Raw genomic sequence first — 24,536 nt, forward strand, 5'->3', positions numbered from 1 at the left:
CTAAATCATTTTTTGTGGCACCTAACCACACAACTGAACAGTAGTCAAGGTGTGACAAAACTAGGGCCTGTAGGACCTGCCTTGTTGATAGTGTTGTTAAGAAGGCAGAACAGCGCTTTATTATGGACATACTTCTCCCCATCTTAGATGCTGTTGAATCAATATGATTTTACCATGACAGTTTACAATCTAGGGTTACTCCAGGCAGATTAGTCATCTCAACTTGGTCAATTTCCACATTATTTACTACAATATTTAGTTGAGGTTTAGGGTTTAGTCCTAAATACAATGATTTTAGTTTCAGAAATATTTAAGGCCAACTTATTCCTTGCCACCCATTCTGAAACTAACTGCAACTCTTTGTTAAGTGTTGCAGTCATTTCAGTCGCTGTAGTAGCTGATGTGTTGAGTCATCCGCATACATAGACACACTGGCTTTACTCGAAGATGGAAAAAAGCAAGGGGCTTAAACATTTAACCTGAGGAATTCCTGATTCTACCTGGATTATGTTTGAGAGGCTTCCAAACACCCTCTGTGTCCTGTTAGACCAGTAACTCTTTATCCACATTATAACAGGGGGTGTAAAGCCATAACACGTACGATTTTGCAGCAGACTATGATCGATAATGTCAAAAGCTGCATTGAAGTCTAACAAGAGCCCACACAATCATTTTATCATCAATTTCTCTCAGCCAATCATCAGTCATTTGTGTATTTTATATTTGAGAGTCTTCAAAGTAGCCACCCTTTGCCTTGATGACAGCTTTGCACACTCTTGGCATTCTCTCAACCAGCTTCATGAGGTTGTCACCTGGAATGCATTTCAATTAACAGGTGTGCCTTTTTAAAGTTAATTTGTGGAATTCATTTCCTTCTGAATGCGTTTGAGCCAATCAGTTGTGTTGTTACAAAGTGGGTGTGGTATAAAGAAGATAGCCCTATTTGGTAAAAGACCAAGTCCATACATACTATGACAAGAACAGCTCAAATAAGCAAAGAGAAACGACAGTCCATCATTAATTTAAGACATGAAGGTCAGTCAATCCCGGAAAATGTCAAGAACTTTGAAAGTATCTTCAAGTGCAGTCGCAAAAACCATCAAGCGCTATAATGAAACTGTCTCTCATGAGGACTGCCACATAAAGGAAGACCCAGAGTTCATTAGAGTTAACTGCACCTCAGATTGTTCAAGTAACAGACACATCTCAACATCAACTGTTCAGAGGAGACTGCGCGAATCAGGCCTTCTTGGTCAAATTGCTGCAAAGAAACCACTACTTAAGGACACCAATAAGAATAAGAGACGTGCTTGGGCCAAGAAACATTAGTGGACATTAGACCAGTGGACAATGGACATTAGACCGGTGGAAATCTGTCCTTTTGTCTGATGAGTCCAATTTTTGTATTTTTTGTTCCAACTGCCGTGCCTTTGTGAGACGCAGAGTAGGTGAACGGATGATCTTCGCAACTTATTACATAAGTAGTCCGACTATGCTATGAGACTCGCTATGAGACTCGAAACTGAGCTCAGGTGCATCTTGTGTCCATTGATCATCCTTGAAATGTTCTGTCAACTTGATTGGAGTCCACCTGTTGTAAATTCAATTGATTGGACATGATTTGGAAAGAAACACACCTGTCTATATAAGGTCCCACAGTTGACAGTGCATGTCATAGCAAAAACCAAGCCATGAGGTCGAAGGAATTGTCCATAGAGCTCAGAGACAGGATTGTGACAAGGCGTAGATCTGGCGAAGAGTAGCAAAACATATCTGCAGCATTGAAGATCCCACAGTGGCCTCCATTATTCTTAAATGGAAGAAGTTTGGAACCACCAAGACTGAGCCAAACTGAGCAATCGAGGGAGAAGGGCCTTGGGTAGGGAGATGACCAAGAACCCATTGGTCACTCTGACAGAGCTCCAGAGTTCCTCTTTGGAGATGGGAGAACCTTCCAGAAAGACAAACATCTTTGCAGCACTCCACCAATCAGGCGTTTATGGTGGAGTGGCCAGACGGAAGCCACTCCTCAGTAAAATGCACATGACAGCCCGCTTGGAGTTTGCCAAAAGGTACCTAAAGGAGTTTCAGACCATGAGAAACAAGATTCTCTGGTCTGATGAAAACAAGATTGAACTCTTTGGCCTGAAAGCCAAGCGTCTCGTCTGGAGGAAATCCCTATGGTGAAGCATGGTGGTGGCAGCAACATGCTGTGGAGATGTTTTTCAGCAGCAGGGACTGGGAGACTAGTCAGAATCAAGGGAAAGATGAATTGAGCAAAGTATAGTGAGATCCTTGATGAAAACCTGCTCCAGGCCACTCAGACTGGGGCGAAGGTTCACCTTCCAACAGGACAACGACCCTAAGCACACACAGCCAAGACAACGCAGGAGTGGCTTCGGGACAAGTCTCTGAATGTCCTTGAGTTGCCCAGCCAGAACCCGGACTTGAACCTGATCGAACATTTCTATAGAGACCTGAATACTTTCCGAATGCACTGTACAGTATAGTGTATTTAAAATAATCATCTGACATGTCTATATTGGTCCAGCTTTATACATTCACATGGATCTAGCCTATGTTATGCTTACACATGTCTAATGATTAACCCCATATTGATTATGCTCTCTACTTCTGCAAAAACAATATAGATACTGGAAAATCCCCATGATGTCATAGATTTTCTCCTGCAACAGTAACTGAATGCCTCGATGCCTGTATTCCTGTTCTAATTGGCAAGCCACGGCCACATGACTCACTGTTTGTAGGAGAGATCTATTTTCGAACGGGGTGGTATACCCAATAAACTGGCCACTGAGTGTATATCGCTACGCATACGCTCAAACACAAATCATGCGAACTTTAGGCGACCTGTATTTGGTATTCTATGGTTAACAGTTCCACTGGTGTGTATAAGTAAGTAGGTAAAAACTCAAGACATGTAGCTAAGGCATCTTGATTTTTATTTTCCCTGCAGCTACCAGTGAAAAATATATACAAACAAATGACAGTCAAAGTTCTTGACATTTTCAGGATTGATTGACCTTCATGTCTTAAAGTAATGACGAACTGTCGTTTCTCTTTGCTTATTTGAGCTGTTCTTGTAATAATATGGACTTGGTCTTATACCAAATAGGGCTATCTTCTGTATACCACCCCTACTTTGTCACAACACAACTGATTGGCTCAAACACATTAAGAAGGAAATAAATTCCACAAATAAACTTTAAAAAGGCACACCTGTTAATTGAAATGCATTCCAGGTGACAACCTCATGAAGCTGGTTGAGAGCATTCCAAGAGTGTGCAAAGCTGTCATCAAGGCAAAGGGTAGCTACTTTGAAGAATCTCAACTATAAAATCTATTTTTATTTGTTTAACACTTTTTGGTTACTGCATGAATCCGTATGTGTTATTTCATAGTGTTGGTGTCTTCACTATTATTCTAGAAAATAGTAAAAATATAGAAACACCCTTGAATGAGTAGGTGTGTCCAAACGTTTTACTTTTGACTGATACTCTACATGTATTTGGAAATGTCTTGTGAAATACAGTATTCAACATTTGACTGTATTTGTAACAAATATATGTTTACATTAAAATGTATGGCAAATATTTAAAAATGGGTCAAATCATATTGTAATGAAATGGTGACTGTCTTAACAATGGAGCTCTTTAGTATATCACATGCACTTACAATGCCTTCAGAAAGTATTCACACCCCTTGACTTTTTCCACATTTTGTTGTGTTACAGGCTGAATTTTAAATGGATTAAATTGAGATGTTTTGTCACTGTCCTACACACAATACCCCATAATGTCAATGTGGAATTATGTTTCTCAATAATTTTTTCATACAAACTAATACAAATGTAAAGCTGAAATGTATTGAGTCAATAAGTATTCAACCCCTTTGTTATGGCAAGCCTAAATAAGTTCAGGAGTAAACATTTGCTTAACAAGTCACATAAGTCACATGGACTCACTCTGTGTGCAATAATAGTGTGATTTCTGGATTGATTACCTCATCTCTGTACCCCACACATACAATTATCTGTAAGATCCCTCAGTCGAGTAGAGCATTTCTAACACAGATTCAGCCATAAAGACCAGGGAAATTTTCCAATGCCTCGCAAAGAAGGGCACCTATTGGTAGATGATTCAAAATAAAAAAAGCAGACATAGAATATCCCTTTGTGCATGGTGAAGTTATTCATTACACTTTGGATGATGTATCAATCCATCCAGTGACTCACTACAAAGATAGTGATAGCCTTCTTAACTCAGTTGCCAGAAAAGAAGGAAATTGCTCAGGGATTTCACCATGAGGCTAATGGTGACTTAAAACAGGTACAGCATTTAATGGCTCTGATCGGAGAAAACTGAGAATGGATCAACAACATTGTAGTTACTCCACAGTACTAACCAAATTGACAGAGTGAAAAGAAGGAAGCCTGTAAATAATAAAAATATTACAAGACATGCATCCTGTTTGCAACAAGGCACTAAAGTAATATTGCAATAAATGTGACAAGGCCATTCCCTTCTTGTTTTGAATACAAAGTGTTATGTTTGGGGCAATCCAATACCACACACCATTCTCCATATTTTCAAGTATATTGGCAGTAGCATCATGTTATGGGTATGCTTGTAATCGTTAAGAACTGGAGAGTTTGTCAGGATAAAAAAAACGGAATGGAGCTAAGCACAGGCAAAATCATAGAGGAAAACCTGGTTCAGTCTGCTCTCCACCAGACACTGTGAGATGAATTCTCCTTTCAGCAGAACAATAACCTAATCTAATAAGGCCAAATCTGAAATGGAGTTAATTACCAAGAACAGTTACAGTTTTGACTTACATCTACTTGAAAATCTATGGCAAGACTTGAAAATGGCTGCCGAGCAATGGTCAACAACCAAATTGACAGAGCTTGAAGAATTTTGAAAAGAATAATGGGCAAATTTTGCACAATCCAGGTGTGGAAAGCTCCTATAGACTTAACCAGAAAGACACAGCTGTAATCGCTGCCAATGGTATTTCTGCAAAGTATTGACTCAGGGGTAGGAATACTTACGTAAATGAGATATTTCAATAAATTTGCAAGCATTTCTAAAACATGTTATCACTTTGTTATTATGGATGGGGTAGTGTGTAGATGGGTGAGGAATATTTTTTTTAAAATCCAGTTTGAATTCAGGCTGTAACACAAATGTGGAGTAATTCAAGGGGCATGAATACTTTCTGAAGGCACTGTATGTCAGTTTCATTAAGACTGCAGAACTGGCAGTGTACAAGCTCAACCTTTATTGGCAGAGTACAAGATCACACATGAACTGGTATGACACTTTCTCTCATTGGTAGCCCAAAGAGCTCTAACCCAAGGCCACGCCTCCAGTGGCATACCACTCTGCATACCAGTACTGGCTTGCTTCTGAAGCTAAGCAGGGTTGGTCTAAATAAATATATCAATGCCCCAGGGCAGTGATTGGGGACATTGCCCTGTGTAGCGTGTCGTCTTTTGGATAGGACTTTAAACGGGTGTCCTGACTCGCTGTGGTCACTAAAGTAAGAGTAGGGGTGTTAACCCCAGTGTCCTGGCTAAATTCCCCAATCTGGCTCTCATACCATCACGGTAACCTAATCATCCCCAGTTTACAATTGGCTAATTCATCCCCCATCCTCTCCCCTGTAACTATTCCCCAGGTCGTTGCTGTAAATGAGAAGTTGTTCTCAGTCAACTTACTTGGTTAAATAAAAAAACACATTCCTCCAGATCCTCAAATAGGCTACAATATATTTTGTCAGAATGTATTTTTATTGTACTTGACACATTAAAAGCACAAAAATGCATTTAAATTACTACAAAAATTACGACAAAAATGATACATTATCGGTCAGGTAGTGATTCGATTTTTTTTCAAGCTGAAGAGAGGCACGACTATAGTCATAATATTTTTTTTATGAAGTTGAACATGTGCTCTTTATGACAGAATGTAACATTTTTGTGAAATCAAAAGTTTGTTTTTTTAACCATAATTTAAATTATATCACTAACCACATACGCATCCACAGTTTTTATACGAATATAGTCATACCGTATAAAAAAAATCAAGACAGCGGTAATGGAAACAGGAAGTTTCGGTTCAATTTTATAAATGCAGACAGAAAATGTGTTCGTTGGTGGGATATTTTTGTGTCTGTAATATTAATTATGCGTGACATGGCAGTGGAACCGCCTTTATGCGCAAATATTGATATATAATAATAACCATATTGAAGTAAACTTGGAGTCACGCAATAATATGGTGTGTGGTCCTCCCACTACGACTCGGGAAAGCATGCAGTTTATTAGGCTACAGATGAAATAATTTATGATGATCTTCACAGGGTGGTGACAGTAATCTTGATGTTCCTTTCCAATAAATATTGAGGGTCTGATTCTGGTGACATGATGATCGATGCTTGACTGCCGTTTGACAAATACAAATATTCTCGCTCTTATCCATAATAATCTCATCATCTAGACTAGCCTACCCGCACAGCATACCCGCACTGTATCTACGAACTGTTGGCTAGAGTGCATGTACCAAGACCAGAGTAGGCACACAATTTTTGTGAGGAAACTATTGGTAGAGTTGAAAATGCAATGGAAACACGTTGAACTGTAGATTTTTATTCGGCACATGAAAACATATCTTCTTGCCACTAGGGGGGTGCCATTTCGACATAGTCCAAATTCGTTTCCAAATTAAACTGCCTCGTACTCAATTCTTGCTCGTACAATATGCATATTATTATTACTATTGGATAGAAAACACTCTCTAGTTTCTAAAACCGTTTGAATTATATCTGTGGGTGAAACAGAACTCGACTTAGAGCAATTTTCCTATGTGTATGTCAGAATGCAGAATTTTACTGGCTGTTCTGAGACCTGTGTATTAATTTGCCTGTCCTCTATTGGTTGAGATGCACTGCATACGCCTTCCCCTGGGTGTCAGCGAATAGGGAGACTTGAAATGGACTTTCTGCGTAGTTCCCAAAGGTTATAAATTGATTGGAATCACGGTGGCCGTTCTTTTGGATCTTCGCTCGGGCGCAAAGAGGAGCTTGGCATGTCGTTGTAGAAGCTCTGGTTTTAGCTCTTTAGATAATTCCGGTCATGTTTTTATTCGATATAGGCTTTAAAGACATCATAATCTTGTTATTTTGAACCAAATTATTTCAGTTTATGTCAGTATATTGCGATTTTCGGGTATTTATTTCCTTGGCGCTGTAGGAACTTGGGTATCTCTCTCTTTCGTGCTAATGTTTACTGCTAATTGCAACTCTGAAGACAACGTTCTCCAACCTAGCAACGATTCTTTTGGACAAAGGACACCTAATCCTAAGATTCTGATGAGAGTTCATCGAAAAGTAAGAACTATTTATGCTGATAATTCATTGTTCTGTTGAAAAAAGTAAAATGCATGAGACGCCATTTCTTGCAGTGTAGTCTTGCGTTATCGGACCCTGTATTGCGCAGTAAGGTTAATTTTAAAAATGTAATTCAGCGATTGCATTAAGAACTAATGTCTTTCAATTGCTGTCCACGCTGTATTTTTTAGTCAAGGTTATGATTATTTATTGATTAGACTAAGTCACTCTCCAAGATGGCGCACGACATTTTCTGGCCAGTTTGGCTACTTTTCTCATTGTATAACCACGATTTTTGTGGCTAAATATGCACATTTTCGAACAAACTCTATATGTATGTTGTAATATGATGTTACAGGAGTGTCATCGGAAGAATTCTGAGAAGGTTAGTGAAAAAAATAATATATTTTGGTGGTGATAACGCTATCGCTCTTTTTGCCTTGAATCAATGCTGGGGTAATGTTTACACATGTGGTATGCTAATATAACGATTTATTGTGTTTTCGCTGTAAAACACTTAGAAAATCTGAAATATTGTCTGGATTCACAGGATCTGTGTCTTTCAATTACTGTACGCTGTGTATTTTTAAGAAATGTTTTATGATTAGTAATTAGGTAATACACGTTGCTCTCTGTAGTTATTCTAGTCGCTTTGGTGAGTTTTGTGATAGTGGCTGCAATGGTAAACTATGATTTATACCTGAAATATGCACATTTTTCTAACAAAACATATGCTATACAATAAATATGTTATCAGACTGTCATCTGATGAAGTTTTTTCTTGGTTAGTGGCTATTTATATCTTTATTTGGTCGAATTAGTGATGGCTACCTATGCAGGGAAAAATGGTGGACAAAAAAAAGTTGTGTCTTTTGCTATGGTGGTTAGCTAATAGAAATACATATTTTGTCTTCCCTGTAAAACATTAAAAACATCGGAAATGATGGCTGGATTCACAAGATGTGTATCTTTCATTTGGTGTCTTGGACTTGTGATTTCATGAACATTTTATTATATGATATCCCTGTAGCTTTAGGCTAGGCTATGCTAGTCAGCTTTTGTGATGGGGGGATCCCGGATCCGGGTTTGGTAACAGTGAAAGGTTAAGCAAAAAAGTACATTTTGTGTGCACTACGTCATCCTTCACTGATTTTTATACGCCACAAGTCTGTTTGGTGGAAACACACCGCTGGTGGGAAAATGCACATATTTTCTTTATGTAGATTTTATAATATTCACATGGAAATCTGTTGCCAATTGGATTGAAACCTAGCTAGTGCCAAAGTTTTGGCTTGGTGGCAAAAATTCTACAAATTCTGATCAATACGTAAAGAGTAATTTAAGAATCCTCTGAAGGGACAAACTATGTCATATGCCGAATTAGGAACCACTTTGGCCACCCTGTAGACTAGATGTCATAGTCATGCATTTCTGGAATTGTCAGGCATTACATGCATTTTAACAAAGATGCAAATGTATGTACATCTAAGTTAAATATATTGACACAAAAAATTTATGGGATGAATGCACTAATGTAAGTCGCTCTGGATGAGAGCGTCTGCTAAATGACTAAAATGTAAAATATATATGTTTTAATCCAAGTAAAGATGTACTGATGAGTTCGGAATTCCATGATCGGAACTCAAGAGCTGCATTAATTGTATGTAACCTCTAAAGCAACCTCTATCGCTTCATGCAGACAGCTATTTTCAGACTCATACATGACTGGACTAGAACACTCATGTGACCATGTAAAGCCAATGAAGCTGAAGACAAAATTCAATTTGAGAGGACAATAAAGGATTCCCAGCTAGCTCATAATGTCCCCATAGCGTTCCCTTGAGGTTCTCCTTTGGTTATTTGAAAAATTACTTTCCCACATCATTCTGGGAAACAACATTTGTTAGCTGGGTTTTCATTTTTCAATTAGGAGCAAACTGCAACAGGACCACATGCTCATCAAACTGCATAAGGAGTGGTTATTGTAAAGCTGTGAACAGGCCCCGCTGAACGTGCTACAAGTGATGTTGTCAGATAAAGCATGGGAATGTTGGGGCCACTAGAGGGACATATCAAGTCACTTCTCTTTAACCACCCTCACTCCATGGCAGTACAATAGTTTTATATGGCTGAATCTCAATTGTATATCCTTGATCCCAAAGAGATCCTATTCAATTATATGTAGTTCTACGTAATTCTATCCTTGCAATTTCTCATTGCCTCTTTCTGAGAGGAGGATATTTTGCTCCAAAGTGCTTTGAGAAGGAGATGAGGATTTGAGGAATGAAGGAATAACAATTGATATTTACCCAATGATTCCATACCATCTGAATGAGCAGATGCATAATTATTAGGGATCTACAACCTTCACCAAAGAATGCCACAGATGGAAATTTGCTAACTTGACAGCAAAATATTTTAAGAGGGGGAAATAATACTTGTTCATCTGAATTGATTGGTATTGTTGTTAGAACATATAGAGGACTGAGAATCTACCTATTGAAAAAAACAATAATAAAAGGCACATTTGAAGCGTCTAATTCTCATCATTCAAATGGACAAACTACAGAATTGGTAGAGCTTACAAGATATTAGACATCAAAACTTTTGACTGAATGTGGAGTACCGGATTGTACTGTATTCTTTCTGATACCGGTCACCAGTTTGTAGATTAATATTTCATTATTTATGAAGAGCAATTTCAACAACACGATACACATAAATGGTCAACTATTACAAATGAAGCTTTTTTATTTATTTATTTTATTGTCACACACACCTGTTCGGTGCAGTGAAATGCGTTGTTTTACAAGGTCAGCCACAGTAGTATGGCGGCCCTGGAGCAAATTAGGGTTAAGTGCCTTGCTCAAGGGAACATCAACAGATTGTTGGCTAAGGTATTCTAACAAGCGACCTTTCAGTTACTGGCCCAAAGCACTAACCGCTAGGCTACCTGCCACCCAGTTGGCTACAGTACCTGCCGCCCAGTTTCTAAATCTAAATTCATTTTGAAGCACTTAGTTTCTCATTACCACAGTCAGACTGAATCTTAAAAGGATTTTCTATTTACCACTATCATTACATTTAATATGTTTAGTAGTAGTAATGTATGAGTTAATTCCGGCAGGTGTGTTTGAAACTCTACCCCCATAGATTCCATCCGACCCTCCTGATAAAGTGATTTATGATTGGTAGATGGGGATGCATAGTGGTTGTGTAGTCTTCAGAGACCAAAAAGAGTGAAGCATGTTAACATGCAGGGGTCAGGACCAAGGCCAAATAAACACTAAAAGCCCAGTTAGGATCATGCAAAGTCAAGTGATCACCATTTGGTGTGAAAGCATGTGTGCTTCAGCTCAAGGACATGGCACAGTAAAGCAGCACAGCGTAACATACACAAGTCCAGACTCTTAGAGCTATACATGCTACATTTCATCTTCTTACGATACACCTTTTAAAAATTTTCAAAGACAAAAAAGTGTCTCAATGGCAACCTATTCCCTAAATAGTGCAGTCCTACATGGGGAACAGGGTGCCATTTGAGATTTTCCCAAAGTTTGTTCAATCTCCACCAACTCTGATTTGATCTGCTGGCAGAAGAACCATGTTTCACGTCAATGATGTCACGCTCTGGGAGAGGGATGATGAGGTCACACAATGACACCTCACTTCCTGTTTACCCTTCATCGCAGAAAACAAATTCAAAAGATCACCCCATCATCATCTAAAAACAAGGATTTTCTCCCTACGTTCCTTCTCAATTCTCTCTCTCTGTCTCTTCAATAATCCACTCTCTCTTTGTCGTTCATTATCCCAGGTATGCAGGCGTGTTGCCCACAGAGGGACAGGGTCCTGTTGCTCGCGGTGACTGTCCCTCAGGCCGGTAGGCGGGGCTCTATCTTAAGAGAGAGGTCATAGAGAGTGTCCTCATCCATGATCAGAGTCTTGTCCAACAAGTACTGAGTCACCTGGAGAGAGGGAAGGGGTACACACTGAAGACAAGCACAATAGACTAGGAAAATAGCCATTGGCAATATGAAAAGTGTCTAGTAAGTAAGTAGGCGTACCTTAGGCTGGTGTTCTATCCTGTAGGGTGTCTGCTGGAACTGGCGGATCTCTCGGATTATGTGGGAGATCTAGGATACACAATATTTTCAACACAGCTCTTCATCACATATCTCAGAACTCAATTAAATCTATGGCAGATCAATGGAAACAGCAGTGCTGCAGCTTCACTGAACATGTTCATGCTGTATTCTATGGGATGAAAGTGGTTTCACATTGGTATACAACGTGTGTCCAATAAAATAAAATGTTATTTGTCGCATACATCGTAAACAACCGGTGTAGACTAACAGTGAAATTCTTACTTACTGGCCCTTCCCAACAATGCAGTGAGAAAATACAGAGTGCCTGCATGTGTGTGTGTTTACCATCCTCATCTTGGAGAAGTTGACCAAGCCCTCCTCAGTGAAGTTAGGCGTTCCTTCCTCGATAAAGGCTAGGTCAGTCAGGTACATACCCAGGTAGGGTACACTGGGAGGGTTACAACTGGGAAAGAGAAAAGTAGGAGGGAGACAAGAAGAGAGTTAGGGACAAAATATTCTGGGCCACACCTCCCTCACTGAAAAGAAAGGACTTGATGTAAGTTTTCATCAATAAGATTTGTGTCTCACTTTTTCAGGGTTTCCCTCAGGTTTTTGAATCTCCCTTCAGACGACACAGTCTTCTGCAGCTTGTCCATCAGGGCTTTAGTCTGTCAAAACCAAACACAACAACGTTTTAATGTGTCTGGTCTGAAATCAACAAATACAAAAAAATAAAACTCTTGCACGCTTGTATTCTTGATGCTTTCAACAATTGAATGGATCTTATTTAGCAACGTTTCAGTCTCAAACTACTTTCATAAGGGTCTGAAATAAACCCCTCACCGCTACCCCTTTCGCTAACCCCTAAGTGCTTAGCTCCACCCAGTCTTCCCAGTGGATACTGGGGAGCTTTCCCCGTGTACCCCTATTTGGGCCCTTTAGATCTGAGAACAGATCTTCAACAAAGCTTTATTAGCAAAAAATTTATTAAAATGCTCTACCTTTCTCCCGAAGTGTGCACTCATACACTTCCCTTCATGGATTTAAAAGGAATGCAGTGTTGTGAGGAATATGGTGGGAACTCCCTCCAGCCATGCTTGCACCAATCCAATGCATAAAGTTGATTGACGTGCCCGTGCGTCACACAGTGATGCCATTTTGAATATTGGTTAGCATCCCATGTGCTTATGCTAGAGACTTACCTTATTGTAGTGGCTGCAGCCCAATCCCTTCTTTCCGCCGATAGAAAGCTTGCACCTATTCCATAACATGGGGCTTGTGAAAGCTGTGTTTTCTACACGAGAGGATCCGGACAAGAAAATCGTCACAAACTTGTCTGTAAAATCCGAACCGTTTGAGCTACAATTTAATAAGTCACCAACATCAAAAGGCGAGACTTTCACAACCACAGAGATGTTTGACAACGCACACAGGCTTCAGTGGAGTCGTCTGATGTTAACCCAGTACAAGGATGTAAAAATGGCACAACGTGTATAGGGGGTAAAAAGTGCCATGAATAAAATAAAATAAAACAAAACATTTAAAACCTTTCTAGCGCAGGTGTTCCACTAGCGGAACCCCTCGACAACATTCGGAATGAAAAGGCAGCGCATGAACTTCAAAAATATTTTTTAGAAGTATGTAACTTTCACACATTAACAAGTCCAATACAGCAAATGAAAGATAAACATCTTGTTAATCTACCCATCATGTCCGATTTCAGAAAGGCTTTACAGCGAAAGCACAACATATGATTATGTTAATTCAGAGCCAAGTCAAAAAAACACAGCCATTTTTCCGGACAAAGATAGGAGTCACAAAAAGCAGAAATATAGATCAAATTAATCACTAACCTTTGATGATCTTCATCAGATGACACTCATAGGACATCATGTTACACAATACATGTATGTTTTGTTCGATAATGTGCATATTTATATCCCAAAATCTCAGTTTACATTACTGCAGTTACGTGCAGTAATGTTTTGATTCCAAAACATCCGGTGATTTGCAATAAAAAATGCAATATGTTAGTGTCATGACTGGCCTGTGAAGATCAGGTTACAAAGGATCACGGTTCTACAGGGATATCCCTCCCTCCCGCAGAGAGGTAGAGGTACAGTTGAAGTCGGAAGTTTACATACACCTTAGCCAAACGCATTTAAACTCAGTTTTTCACAATTCCTGACATTTAATCTTAGTAAAAAATTCAGTCTTAGGTCAGTTAGGATTGACACTTTATTTTAAGAATGTGAAATGTCAGAATAATAGTAGAGAGAATTATTTATTTCAGCTTTTATTTCTTTCATCACATTCCCAGTGGGTCAGACGTTTACATACACTCAATTAGTATTTGGTAGAATTAAATGGTTTAACATGGGTCAAACGTTTCTGGTAGCCTTCACAACCTTCCCACAATACGTTGGGTGAATTTTGGCCCATTCCTCCTGACAGCTGGTGTAACTGAGTCAGGTTTGTAGGCTTCCTTGCTCGCACACGCTTTTTCAGTTCTGCCCACAAATGTTCTATAGGTTTGAGGTCATGGCTTTGTGATGGCCCCTCCAATACCTTGACTTTGTTGTCCTTAAGCCATTTTGCCACAACTTTGGAAGTATGCTTGGGGTCATTGTCCATTTGGAAGACCCATTTGCACCCAAGCTTTAACTTCCTGACTGATGTCTTGAGATGTTGCTTTCATATATGCACATCATTCCCCCCCCCCCCCCCCCCACCCCACCCCATGATGACATCAATTTTGTGAAGTGCACCAGTCCCTCCTGCAGCAAAGCACCCCCACAACATGATGCTGCCACCCCTGTGCTTCACGGTTGGGATGGTGTTCTTCGGCTTGCAAGCCCCCCCCTTTTTCCTCCAAACATAATGATGGTCATTATGGCCAAACAATTATATTTTTGTTTCATCAGACCAGAGGACATTTCCCCAAAAAGTACGATCTTTGTCCCCATGTGCAGTTGCAAACTGTAGTCTGGCTTTTATATGGAGGTTTTGGAGCAGTGGCTTCTTCCTTGTTGAGCGGCCTTTCAGGTTATGTTGAAATTGGACTCGTTTTACTGTGGATATAGATACGTTTGTAGCCGTTTCCTCCAGCATCTTCACAAGGTCCTTTGCTGTTGTTCTGGGTTGATTTGCACTTTTCGCACCAAAGTACTTTCATCTCTAGGAGACAGAACACATCTTCGTCCTGAGCGATATGACGGCTGCGTGGTCCCATGGTGTTTATACTTGCATACTATTGTTTGTACAGATGAATGTGTTACCTTCAGGTGTTTGGAAATTGCTCCCAAATGATGAACCAGACTTGTGGAGGTCTACAATTTAGTTATTGACTGATTTCTTTTAATTTTCCCATGATGTCAAGCAAATAGGCACTGAGTTTGAAGGTAGACCTCGAAATACATCCACAGGTACACCTCCAATTGACTCAAATTATGTCAATTAGCCTATCAGAAGCTTCTAAAGCCATGACATCATTTTCTGGAATTTTCCAAGCTGTTTAAAGGCACAGTCATCTTAATGTATGTCAACTTCTGACCCACTGAAATTGTGATACAGTGAGTTATAAGTGAAATAATTTCTCTGAACAATTTTTGGAAAAATTACTTGTGTCATACACAAAGTAGATGTCCTAAACGACTTGCCAAAACTATCATTTGTTAACAAGATATTTGTGGAGTGGTTGAAAAACTAGTTTTAATGACTCTAACCTAAGTGTATGTAAACTTCCGACTTCAACTGTATAGAGGGAAAAATGGGGGGGTTATAACCACACGCCCATCGTAAATTATAAGGCAGCAGCCCAACTCCTTCCTTGTCTCTAATGTGACAGACTGGAATGTGTGTGCCTTATGGAGAATCTACCTCAGAACTGTAACATGCAAAAAATGGACTTCGGGACATTATATTTCATAAGCCAAAATGGTGGTAACAATGATAGATGGAATATGAAAATGAATGTCGTTTTTGTTATGTTACTAAAAGTTAAATGACAACGTTATAACGAAATCATTGTAACTTGAATAGTTTTCATAATATGTGCATGATGTTTACATACTGTGCGTTGTGTAGAAAATATCCAGATCAAAGATAATGCCTTTGTAACGATGAACTGTGATTTTAGTTGTCTAAACGAGATCTTAGTTTCCGTCTTCATGGCATGTTCTCTGGGTTTCCTGCGGTGTAGCTCGTTACAAGGCAAGGTTTGTTCTAATACCTGGAAACCCAGAGAGCATGTCATAAAGACGGAAATGCCCATTTATGACCCGAGGTCATAAAACATGTGAGTTAAGAATTTTACATGCAGACTAAGTTTACCACACGCTGCAGCCGAGGTTTACGACTAGTCGTGACCACGAAACGCAACACGAGATTGAAGAAAAAAAAAATCTCTGAACAATCAAGTTCATGGTGTAGCAGCTATTCTGTACTGTATCTAAGTACTGTATCTGAGAAGGTGAATTCAAGAAAGATCAACCGGTTATTCTCTTCAAATCATCGGTTGTCTACACGGCCCTCCTACCCAAGCCGGGAGCGTTGACACAGCTGATTAGCCTCCTAAGAAGACTACTCTCACAGAACAAGTGAAAGGAAACAGACAACCAAGAGAAAGGACATTGTGACATTGTGTGGACAATCAGAGACTTACACCCGGTAATGAAGGAGACGCGGCCATCGAAAGAAAAGGGTGTTGGCCAAACCTATCCCGCTAAGCAGAACTCGGTCCACGAAGAGATACCCAACAGAAACCTGTAAATACATTTTGACCCATAAGAGCGACAGTTCAGGGCAAGGTGTTAGAGCTAAACTAAGCATAGTTTACAAATGTATCTAAGTGTGCTTTTCTCTCATGTCTCTCTCTCTCCCTCTCCATCTTGTGTAACACGTGTCATATTGTGTTTGACCGCTAGGGACCTGTTGCCATTGTATTAGGATCTAATCAATAGCCTAGACTGTTTGTGTATGTGTATCTTATGTTATCATTTAACCTCTCTAGGGTACGTGAGACGTTAGCATCCCACCTCTTCAACAGCCAGTGAAACTGCAGGGCGCCAAATTCAAATACAGAAATACTGATTATAAAAATTCAGAAAACAAAACATATTTTACATAGGTTTAAAGATTAACTTCTTGTGAATCCAACCACGGTGTCAGATTTTAAAAATGCTTTACGGCGAAAGCATACCTTACAATTATTTGAGAACATAGCACAGCAGACAAATCATTACAAACAGTAACCAGCCAAGAAGAAGAGTTACACAAGTCAGAAATAGAGATAACATTAATCCCTTACCTTTGATGATCTTCATATGGTTGCACTCAGAAGACATTCATTTACTCAATAAATGTTCCTTTTGTTCGATAAAGTCTCTTTATATCCAAAAACCTCAGTTTTGTTCACGTGTTTTCTTCAGTAATCCACTTGCTCGAACGCAGTCACAACAGGCAGACAAAAAATCCAAATTGTATTCGTAAAGTTCATAGAAACATGTCAAACGATGTTTATATTCAATCCTCAGGTTGTTATTAGCCTAAATAATCGATAATATTTCAACCGGACAATAATGTCGTCAATATAAAAGGTAAACATGAAAGGCACTCTCTCGGTCGCACGCATGAAAAAGCTCTGTGACACGGCAGGGTCCACTCATTCAGACTGCTCTTACTCCCTCATTTTTCAGAATACAAGCCTGAAACAATTTCTAAAGACTGTTGACATCTAGTGGAAGGCATAGGAACTGCAATTTGAGTCCTAAGTCAATGGATACTGTAATGGCATTGAATAGAAAACTACAAAACCAAAGAAAATCCTACTATTTTTCTCAGGTTTTCACCTGCCAAATCAGTTCTGTTATACTCACAGACACTATTTTAACAGTTCTGGAAAATTTAGAGTGTTTTCTATCCAAATCTACCAGTTATATGCATATCATATCTTCTGGGCCCGAGAAGCAGGCAGTTTAATTTGGGCATGCTTTCATCCAAAATTCCAAATGCTGCCCCCTACCCTAGAGAAGTTAACCTTTTGTCAATAGGGGGAGCTGTTAGCACTATTTATTTTTTTACATTTCCAAATTAAACTGCCTCGTACTCAATTCTTGCTCGTACAATATGCATATTATTATTACTATTAGATAGAAAACAATCTCTAGTTTCTAAAACCGTTTGAATTATGTCTGTGGGTGAACCAGAACTCTTTCTACAGCGAAAATCATGACAGGACATGCGAAGCTCTGAAAAATAGTCTCTGATCTCGGATCAGTTTTAAGCTCTGTGTGTGCCCTATGGATCGAAATGAACTGCACCCGCCTTCCCCTGGATGTCAGTAACCAATGAGAAGTGGAATGGCGTCTCTAATTGTTTCTCAGAGTTTATAAAAGGCAATGGAGTGAGATGTCCCTTTTTTTCGACGCTCGCCAGGACGCAAGGGAAGACATCAAAATGGCATGCTCAAAAGCTCTCGTTATTGACCAAAGATCTATCCGTCTGTGATTTAATTCGATATAGGTGTTAGAAACATCATAACGAAGTTATTTGAAACCGATTTATATCAGTTTATGCGAGTATATTGCTATTTTTCAGAATTTCCTTAGTATTGCGTTTGAGGATTTGGACATGTGTGTGCCGTGTAGCTATCGTTAGCTGCTAGTTCCGAAGTTGAAGAGGTCGTTTTACAACAAAGCAACGATTCTTTTGGACAAAGGACACATTGCCCAAGATACTGATGGAAGCTCGTCCAAAAGTAAGAGTTATTTATGATTTTATTCCGTATTTATGTGGAAAAATGTAAACGCAGTTGTCGGCCATTTTTTTGCGGCACTAGTCTGGCTGTAACTCACAATGTATGTCTTGTAACGTTAATTTTAAAAATCTAAATCAGCGGTTGCATTAATAACCAATGCATCTTTCATTAGCTGTCCAACCTGTATTTTTTTTGTCAATCTAATCGATAAATAATCGTAAACATAGGTGCCTTTCCAAGATGGCGCCGGACAGAATGCATGCCATGTTTTGACAGATTACATTGCATAACCACGATTTGTGATGCTAAATATGCACATTTTCGAACAAACTCTATATGCATTGTGTAATATGATGTTACAGGACTGTCATCTGAAGAATTCTGAGAAGGTTAGTGAAAAAATTAATATATTTTGGTGGCGATAACGTTATCGCCCCTTTTGCATTGATTCAATGCTGGGGTGATGTTAGCTCATGTGGTATGCTAATATAACGATATATTGTGTTTTCGCTGTAAAACACTTAGAAAATCTGAAATATTGTCTGGATTCACAAGATCTGTGTCTTTCGATTGCTGTATGCTGTGTATTTTTCAGAAATGTTTTAGGATGAGTATTTTGGTAATTGACGTCGGTCTCTGTAATTATTCCGGCTGCTTCCAACGCTATTTCAGATTGCAGCTGCAATGTAGAACTGTGATTTATACCTGAAATACGCAAATTTTTCTAAAAAAACATATGCTATACCATAAATATGTTATCAGACTGTCATCTTATGATGTTGTTTCTTGGTTAGTGGCTATATATATCTTTATTTAGTCGAATTAGTGATAGCTACTGATGCAGGAAAAAAATGGTGGGAAAAAAAAGTTGTGTCTTTTGCTATCGTGGTTAGCTAATAGATGTACATATTGTGTCTTCCCTGTAAAACACTTAGAAAATCTGAAATATTGTCTGGATTCACAAGATCTGTATCTTTCATCTGGTGTCTTGGACTTGTGATATAATGATATTTAGATGCTAGTATTTACTTGTGACGCTATGCTAGGCTATGCTAGTCAGCTTTTTTCTGTGGGGGGTGCTCCCGGATCCGGGATGAGTACCAAGTAAAAGTTAACTTGTTAGTAAATAAATAAATCAACTCAATTTGTGTGGTACGGAATGATCAGTAAGACCCGGGTTTGTGCCGATTTAAGAATTATCCGACGTTCAGAATGAGACTGATGAAATGAAATAATTAGTGACTGCTATGAAATCGATATTCTGATATTCTTTGAGTTAAATCGGGAAACGGTAACTCTTTAAACAAACTTTTCCCGTGGTGCCCCAGGTTACCGAGTTAATGGTTACCTGATTAATTTAATCACGTAATTATAAACATAGTTAATAATTTGATAAATAGCATGTCATCACATTAACAATAATACGTCATGACAGTTAGCTTAGTAGATATTGCGATTTAAGGGCAAGGGAGAGTGCTTGAGTGCAGACCTCTGGAGAAGGGTAAAGAATTAGAACAATTTCCCACCTGTTTGCAGACTTTGGCCCATGTCTTCTTCAACCTGTAGATGGCGCTGCGGTTCAGAGCTGAGGTGATCTCTAAGACTCCATTGTAGTTGTTGAGGCAGCGGCAGATGTCGGCCACAGCCACCCATTTTTCGATAGAGTTGGCCCTGGAGCCCACGTCAGTATGGGTCATGATCTGAGACGCCACCAGGTTACTCATCTAGAGGAGGGGGAGAGGGGAAAAGACAGAGAGAGAGAGGAAGAGAAAGAAACAGGGGGTGGGAAGCAGAGAGGAGATCGGTAAAGGAGACACACTCACTTTAAGAATAGCCCACTGGGCACAGACTAGAGGTCGACAGATTAAATCGAAATGGTCGATTAATTAGGGCTGATTTCAAGTTTTCATAACAATCGGAAATCGTTTTTTTTTTTTTTTTTACACCTTATTTAACTAGGCAAGTCAGTTAAGAACACATTCTTATTTTCAATGACGGCCTAGGAACAGTGGGTTAACTGCCTTGTTCAGGGGCAGAACGACAGATTTTTACCTTGTCAGCTCCGGGATTCAATCTTGCAACCTTACAGTTAACTAGTCCAACGCTCTAACCACCTGCCTCTCATTGCACTCCACGAGGAGCCTGCCTGTTACACGAATGCAGTAAGAAGCCAAGGTAAGTTGCTAGCTAGCATTAAACTTATCTTATAAAAAACAATCAATCAATCATAATCAGCATTCTCACATAGGTATTCCTCTTGTCCAGATGGGTTAGGGCAGTGTGCAGTGTGGTTGCGATTGCGTCGTCTGTGGACCTATTGGGTCGGTAAGCAAATTGGAGTGGGTCTAGGGTGTCAGGTAGGGTGGAGGTGATATGGTCCTTGACTAGTCTCTCAAAGCACTTCATGATGACGGAAGTGAGTGCTACGGTGCGGTAGTCGTTTAGCTCAGTTACCTTAGCTTTCTTGGGAACAGGAACAATGGTGGCCCTCTTGAAGCATGTGGGAACAGCAGACTGGGATAAGGATTGATTGAATATGTCCGTAAACACACCAGCCAGCTGGTCTGCGCATGCTCTGAGGACGCGGCTGGGAATGCCGTCTGGGCCTGCAGGCTTGCGAGGGTTAACACGTTTAAATGTTTTACTCACCTCTGCTGCAGTGAAGGAGAGCCCGCAGGTTTTGTTAGCGGGCCGTGTCAGTGGTACTGTATTGTCCTCAAAGCGAGCAAAAAAGCTATTTAGTCTGTCTGGGAGCAAGACATCCTGGTCCGCGACGGGGCTGGTTTTCTTTTTGTAATCCGTGATTGACTGTAGACCCTGCCACATACCTCTTGTGTCTGAGCTGTTGAATTGCGACTCTACTTTGTCTCTATACTGGGACTGAGCTTGTTTGATTGCCTTGCGGAGGGAATAGCTACACTGTTTGTATTCGGTCATGTTTCCGGTCACCTTGCCCTGGTTAAAAGCAGTGGTTCGCGCTTTCAGTTTCACACGAATGTTGCCATCAATCCACGGTTTCTGGTTTGGGAATGTTTTAATCATTGCTGTGGGTACGACATCGTCAATGCACTTTCTAATGAACTCGCTCACCGAATCAACGTATTCGTAAATGTTGTTGTTGGACGCAATGCGGAACATATCCCAATCCACGTGATCGAAGCAGTCTTGAAGCGTGGAATCAGATTGGTCGGACCAGCGTTGAACAGACCTGAGCGCGGGAGCTTGCTGTTTTAGTTTCTGTTTGTAGGCTGGAAGCAACAAAATGGAGTCGTGGTCAGCTTTTCCGAAAGGAGGGCGGGGGAGGGCCTTATATGCGTCGCGGAAGTTAGTATAACAATGATCCAAGGTTTTACCAGCCCTGGTAGCACAATCGATATGCTAATAGAATTTAGGGAGTTTTGTTTTCAGATTAGCCTTGTTAAAATCCCCAGCTACGATGAATGCAGCCTCAGGGTGTGTGGTTTACAAAGAGTCAGATAAAGTTCGTTCAGGGCCATCGATGTGTCTGCTTGGGGGGGCATATATACGGCTGTGATTATAATCGAAGAGAATTCCCTTGGTAGATAATGCGGTGGACATTTGATTGTGAGGAATTCTAAATCTGGTGAACAGAATGACTTGAGTTCCTGTATGTTGTTATGATCACACCACGTCTCGTTGATCATAAGGCATACACCCCCGCCCCTCTTCTTACCAGAAAGATGTTTGTTTCTGTCGGCGCGATGCGTGAAGAAACCAGCTGGCTGCACCGACTCCGTTAGCGTCTCTCGAGTGAGCCATGTTTCCGTGAAGCAAAGAACGTTACAATCCCTGATGTCTCTCTGGAATGTTACCCTTGCTCGGATTTCATCAACCTTATTGTCAAGAGACTGGACATTGGCGAGTAGTATGCTAGGGAGTGGAGCGCGATGTGCCCGTCTCCGAAGCCTGACCAGGAGACCGTTTCGTTTGCCCCTTTTACGGCGTCGTTGTTTAGGGTCACCGGCTGGGATCAGATCCATTGTATTGGGTGGAAGGCAAAACACAGGATCCGCTTCGGGAGAGTCATATTCCTGGTTGTAACGATGGTGAGTTGACATGGCTCTTATATTCAGTAGTTCCTCCCGACTGTATGTAATGAAACCTAAGATTACCTGGGGTAATCTTGTAAGGCCAATGTAAGGAATAACAGGTCCAACATAAGGTCCAACAGTTGACAGTGCATGTCAGAGCAAAAACTAAGCCATGAGGTCTATGGAATTGTCTGTAGAGCTCCAAGACAGGATTGTGTCGAGGGACAGATCTGGGTAAAGGTACCAAAAAACCTTCCAGAAGGACAACCATCTCTGCAGCACTCCACAGATCAGGCCTTTATGGTAGAGTGGCCAGACGAAAGCCACTCCTCAGTAAAATGCACATGACAGCCCGCTGGAAGTTTGCCAAAAGGCACCAAAAGGACTCTCAAACCATGAGAAACAAGATTCTCTGGTCTAATGAAACCAAGATTGAACTCCTTGGCCTGGGCTCCCTGCCTGTGCCATTAAACCCCTACAACTCATCCAGAACGCCGCAGCCCGTCTGGTGTTCAACCTTCCCAAGTTCTCTCACGTCACCCCGCTCCTCCGCTCTCTCCACTGGCTTCCAGTTGAAGCTCGCATCCGCTACAAGACCATGGTGCTTGCCTACGGAGCTGTGAGGGGAACGGCACCTCCGTACCTTCAGGCTCTGATCAGGCCCTACACCCAAACAAGGGCACTGCGTTCATCCACCTCTGGCCTGCTCGCCTCCCTACCTCTGAGGAAGTACAGCTCCCGCTCAGCCCAGTCAAAACTGTTCGCTGCTCTGGCACCCCAATGGTGGAACAAACTCCCCCACGACGCCAGGTCAGCGGAGTCAATCACCACCTTCCGGAAACACCTGAAACCCCACCTCTTTAAGGAATACCTAGGATAGGATAAAGTAATCCTTCTAACCCCCCCCCCCCCCCCCCTTAAAAGAGTTAGATGCACTATTGTAAAGTGGTTGTTCCACTGGATATCATAAGGTGAATGCACCAACTTGTAAGTCGCTCTGGATAAGAGCGTCTGCTAAATGACTTAAATGTAAATGTAAATGTAATCACTAGTTAACTACACATGGTTGATGATATTACTAGTTTATCTAGCGTGTCCTGCGTTGCATATAATCGCTGATTTAACAAAAGCACATTTGCGAAAAAAGCACAATCGTTGCACGACTGTACCTGACCATAAACACCCATGCCTTTCTTAAAATCAATACACAGAAGTATATATTTTTAAACCTGCATATTTAGCTAAAAGAAATTCAGGTTAGCAGGCAATATTAACCAGATGAAATTGTGTCACTTCTCTTGCGTTCATTGCACGCAGAGTCAGGGTATATGCAACAGTTTGGGCAACCTGGCTCGTTGCGAACTAATTTGCCAGAATTTTACGTAATTGTGACATCACATTAAAGGTTGTACAATGTAACAGGAATATTTAGACTTATGGATGCCACCCGTTAGATAAAATACAGAACGCTTCCCTATTTCACTGAAGTAATAAACGTTTTGTTTTCGAAATGATAGTTTCCGTATTCGACCATATTAATGACCAAAGGCTCGTATTTCTGTGTGTTATTATGTTATAATTAAGTCTATGATTTGATATTTGATAGAGCAGTCTGACTGAGCGATGGTAGGCAGCAGCTCGCTCGTAAGCATTCATCCAAACAGCACTTTCGTGCGTTTTGCCAGCAGCTCTTCCCTGTTTTTCAAGCATTGCACTGTTTATGACTTCAAGCCTATCAACTCCCAAGATTCGGCTGGTGTAACCGATGTGAAATGGCTAGCTAGTTAGCGGGGTGCACGCTAATAGCGTTTCAATCGGTGACGTCACTCGCTCTGAGACTTGGAGTAGTTGTTCCCCTTGATCTGCAAGAGCCACGGCTTTTGTGGAGCGATGGGTAACGATGCTTCGAGGGTGGCTGTTGTCGATGTGTTCCTGGTTCGAGCCCAGGTAGGGGCGAGGAGAGGGACGGAAGCTATACTGTTACACTGGCAATACTAAAGTGCCTATAAGAACATCCAATAGTCAAAGCTATATGAAATACAAATGGTATAGAGAGAAATAGTCATATAAATACAATATTAACTACAACCTAAAACCTCTTACCTTAGAATATTGAAGCCTCATGTTATACAAATACTATTATACAAATTATACAAATACACCACCTTAAAATGCATAGACTGATAATGGGTGGTTGACCATCAAACTGAAATAAATCGCCAACTC

The 24,536-nt window shown here is 40.5% G+C and overlaps 1 protein-coding gene across 4 annotated transcripts in view; it reads right to left on the minus strand.

The window, feature by feature from the left end:
* Positions 1-5,794: 5,794 nt before the first annotated feature.
* LOC139576367 (ras-specific guanine nucleotide-releasing factor 2) overlaps positions 5,795-24,536 on the minus strand; it is a 244,912-nt gene continuing 226,170 nt past the window's right edge. For all 4 annotated transcript variants that reach the window (XM_071402412.1, XM_071402410.1, XM_071402411.1 and 1 more), the window contains 5 exons: positions 19,785-19,982; positions 12,090-12,169; positions 11,847-11,964; positions 11,481-11,549; positions 5,795-11,381 (listed from right to left, as the gene is read on the minus strand). In XM_071402412.1, the coding sequence (XP_071258513.1) occupies positions 11,289-11,381; positions 11,481-11,549; positions 11,847-11,964; positions 12,090-12,169; positions 19,785-19,982 (558 nt within the window). In that variant the 3' untranslated portion in view covers positions 5,795-11,288. The remainder of the gene's footprint in view (positions 11,382-11,480; positions 11,550-11,846; positions 11,965-12,089; positions 12,170-19,784; positions 19,983-24,536) is intronic.

This window comes from Salvelinus alpinus, chromosome 5 (genome assembly GCF_045679555.1).
Source record: "Salvelinus alpinus chromosome 5, SLU_Salpinus.1, whole genome shotgun sequence".
Taxonomy (NCBI): Eukaryota; Metazoa; Chordata; class Actinopteri; order Salmoniformes; family Salmonidae; genus Salvelinus; species Salvelinus alpinus.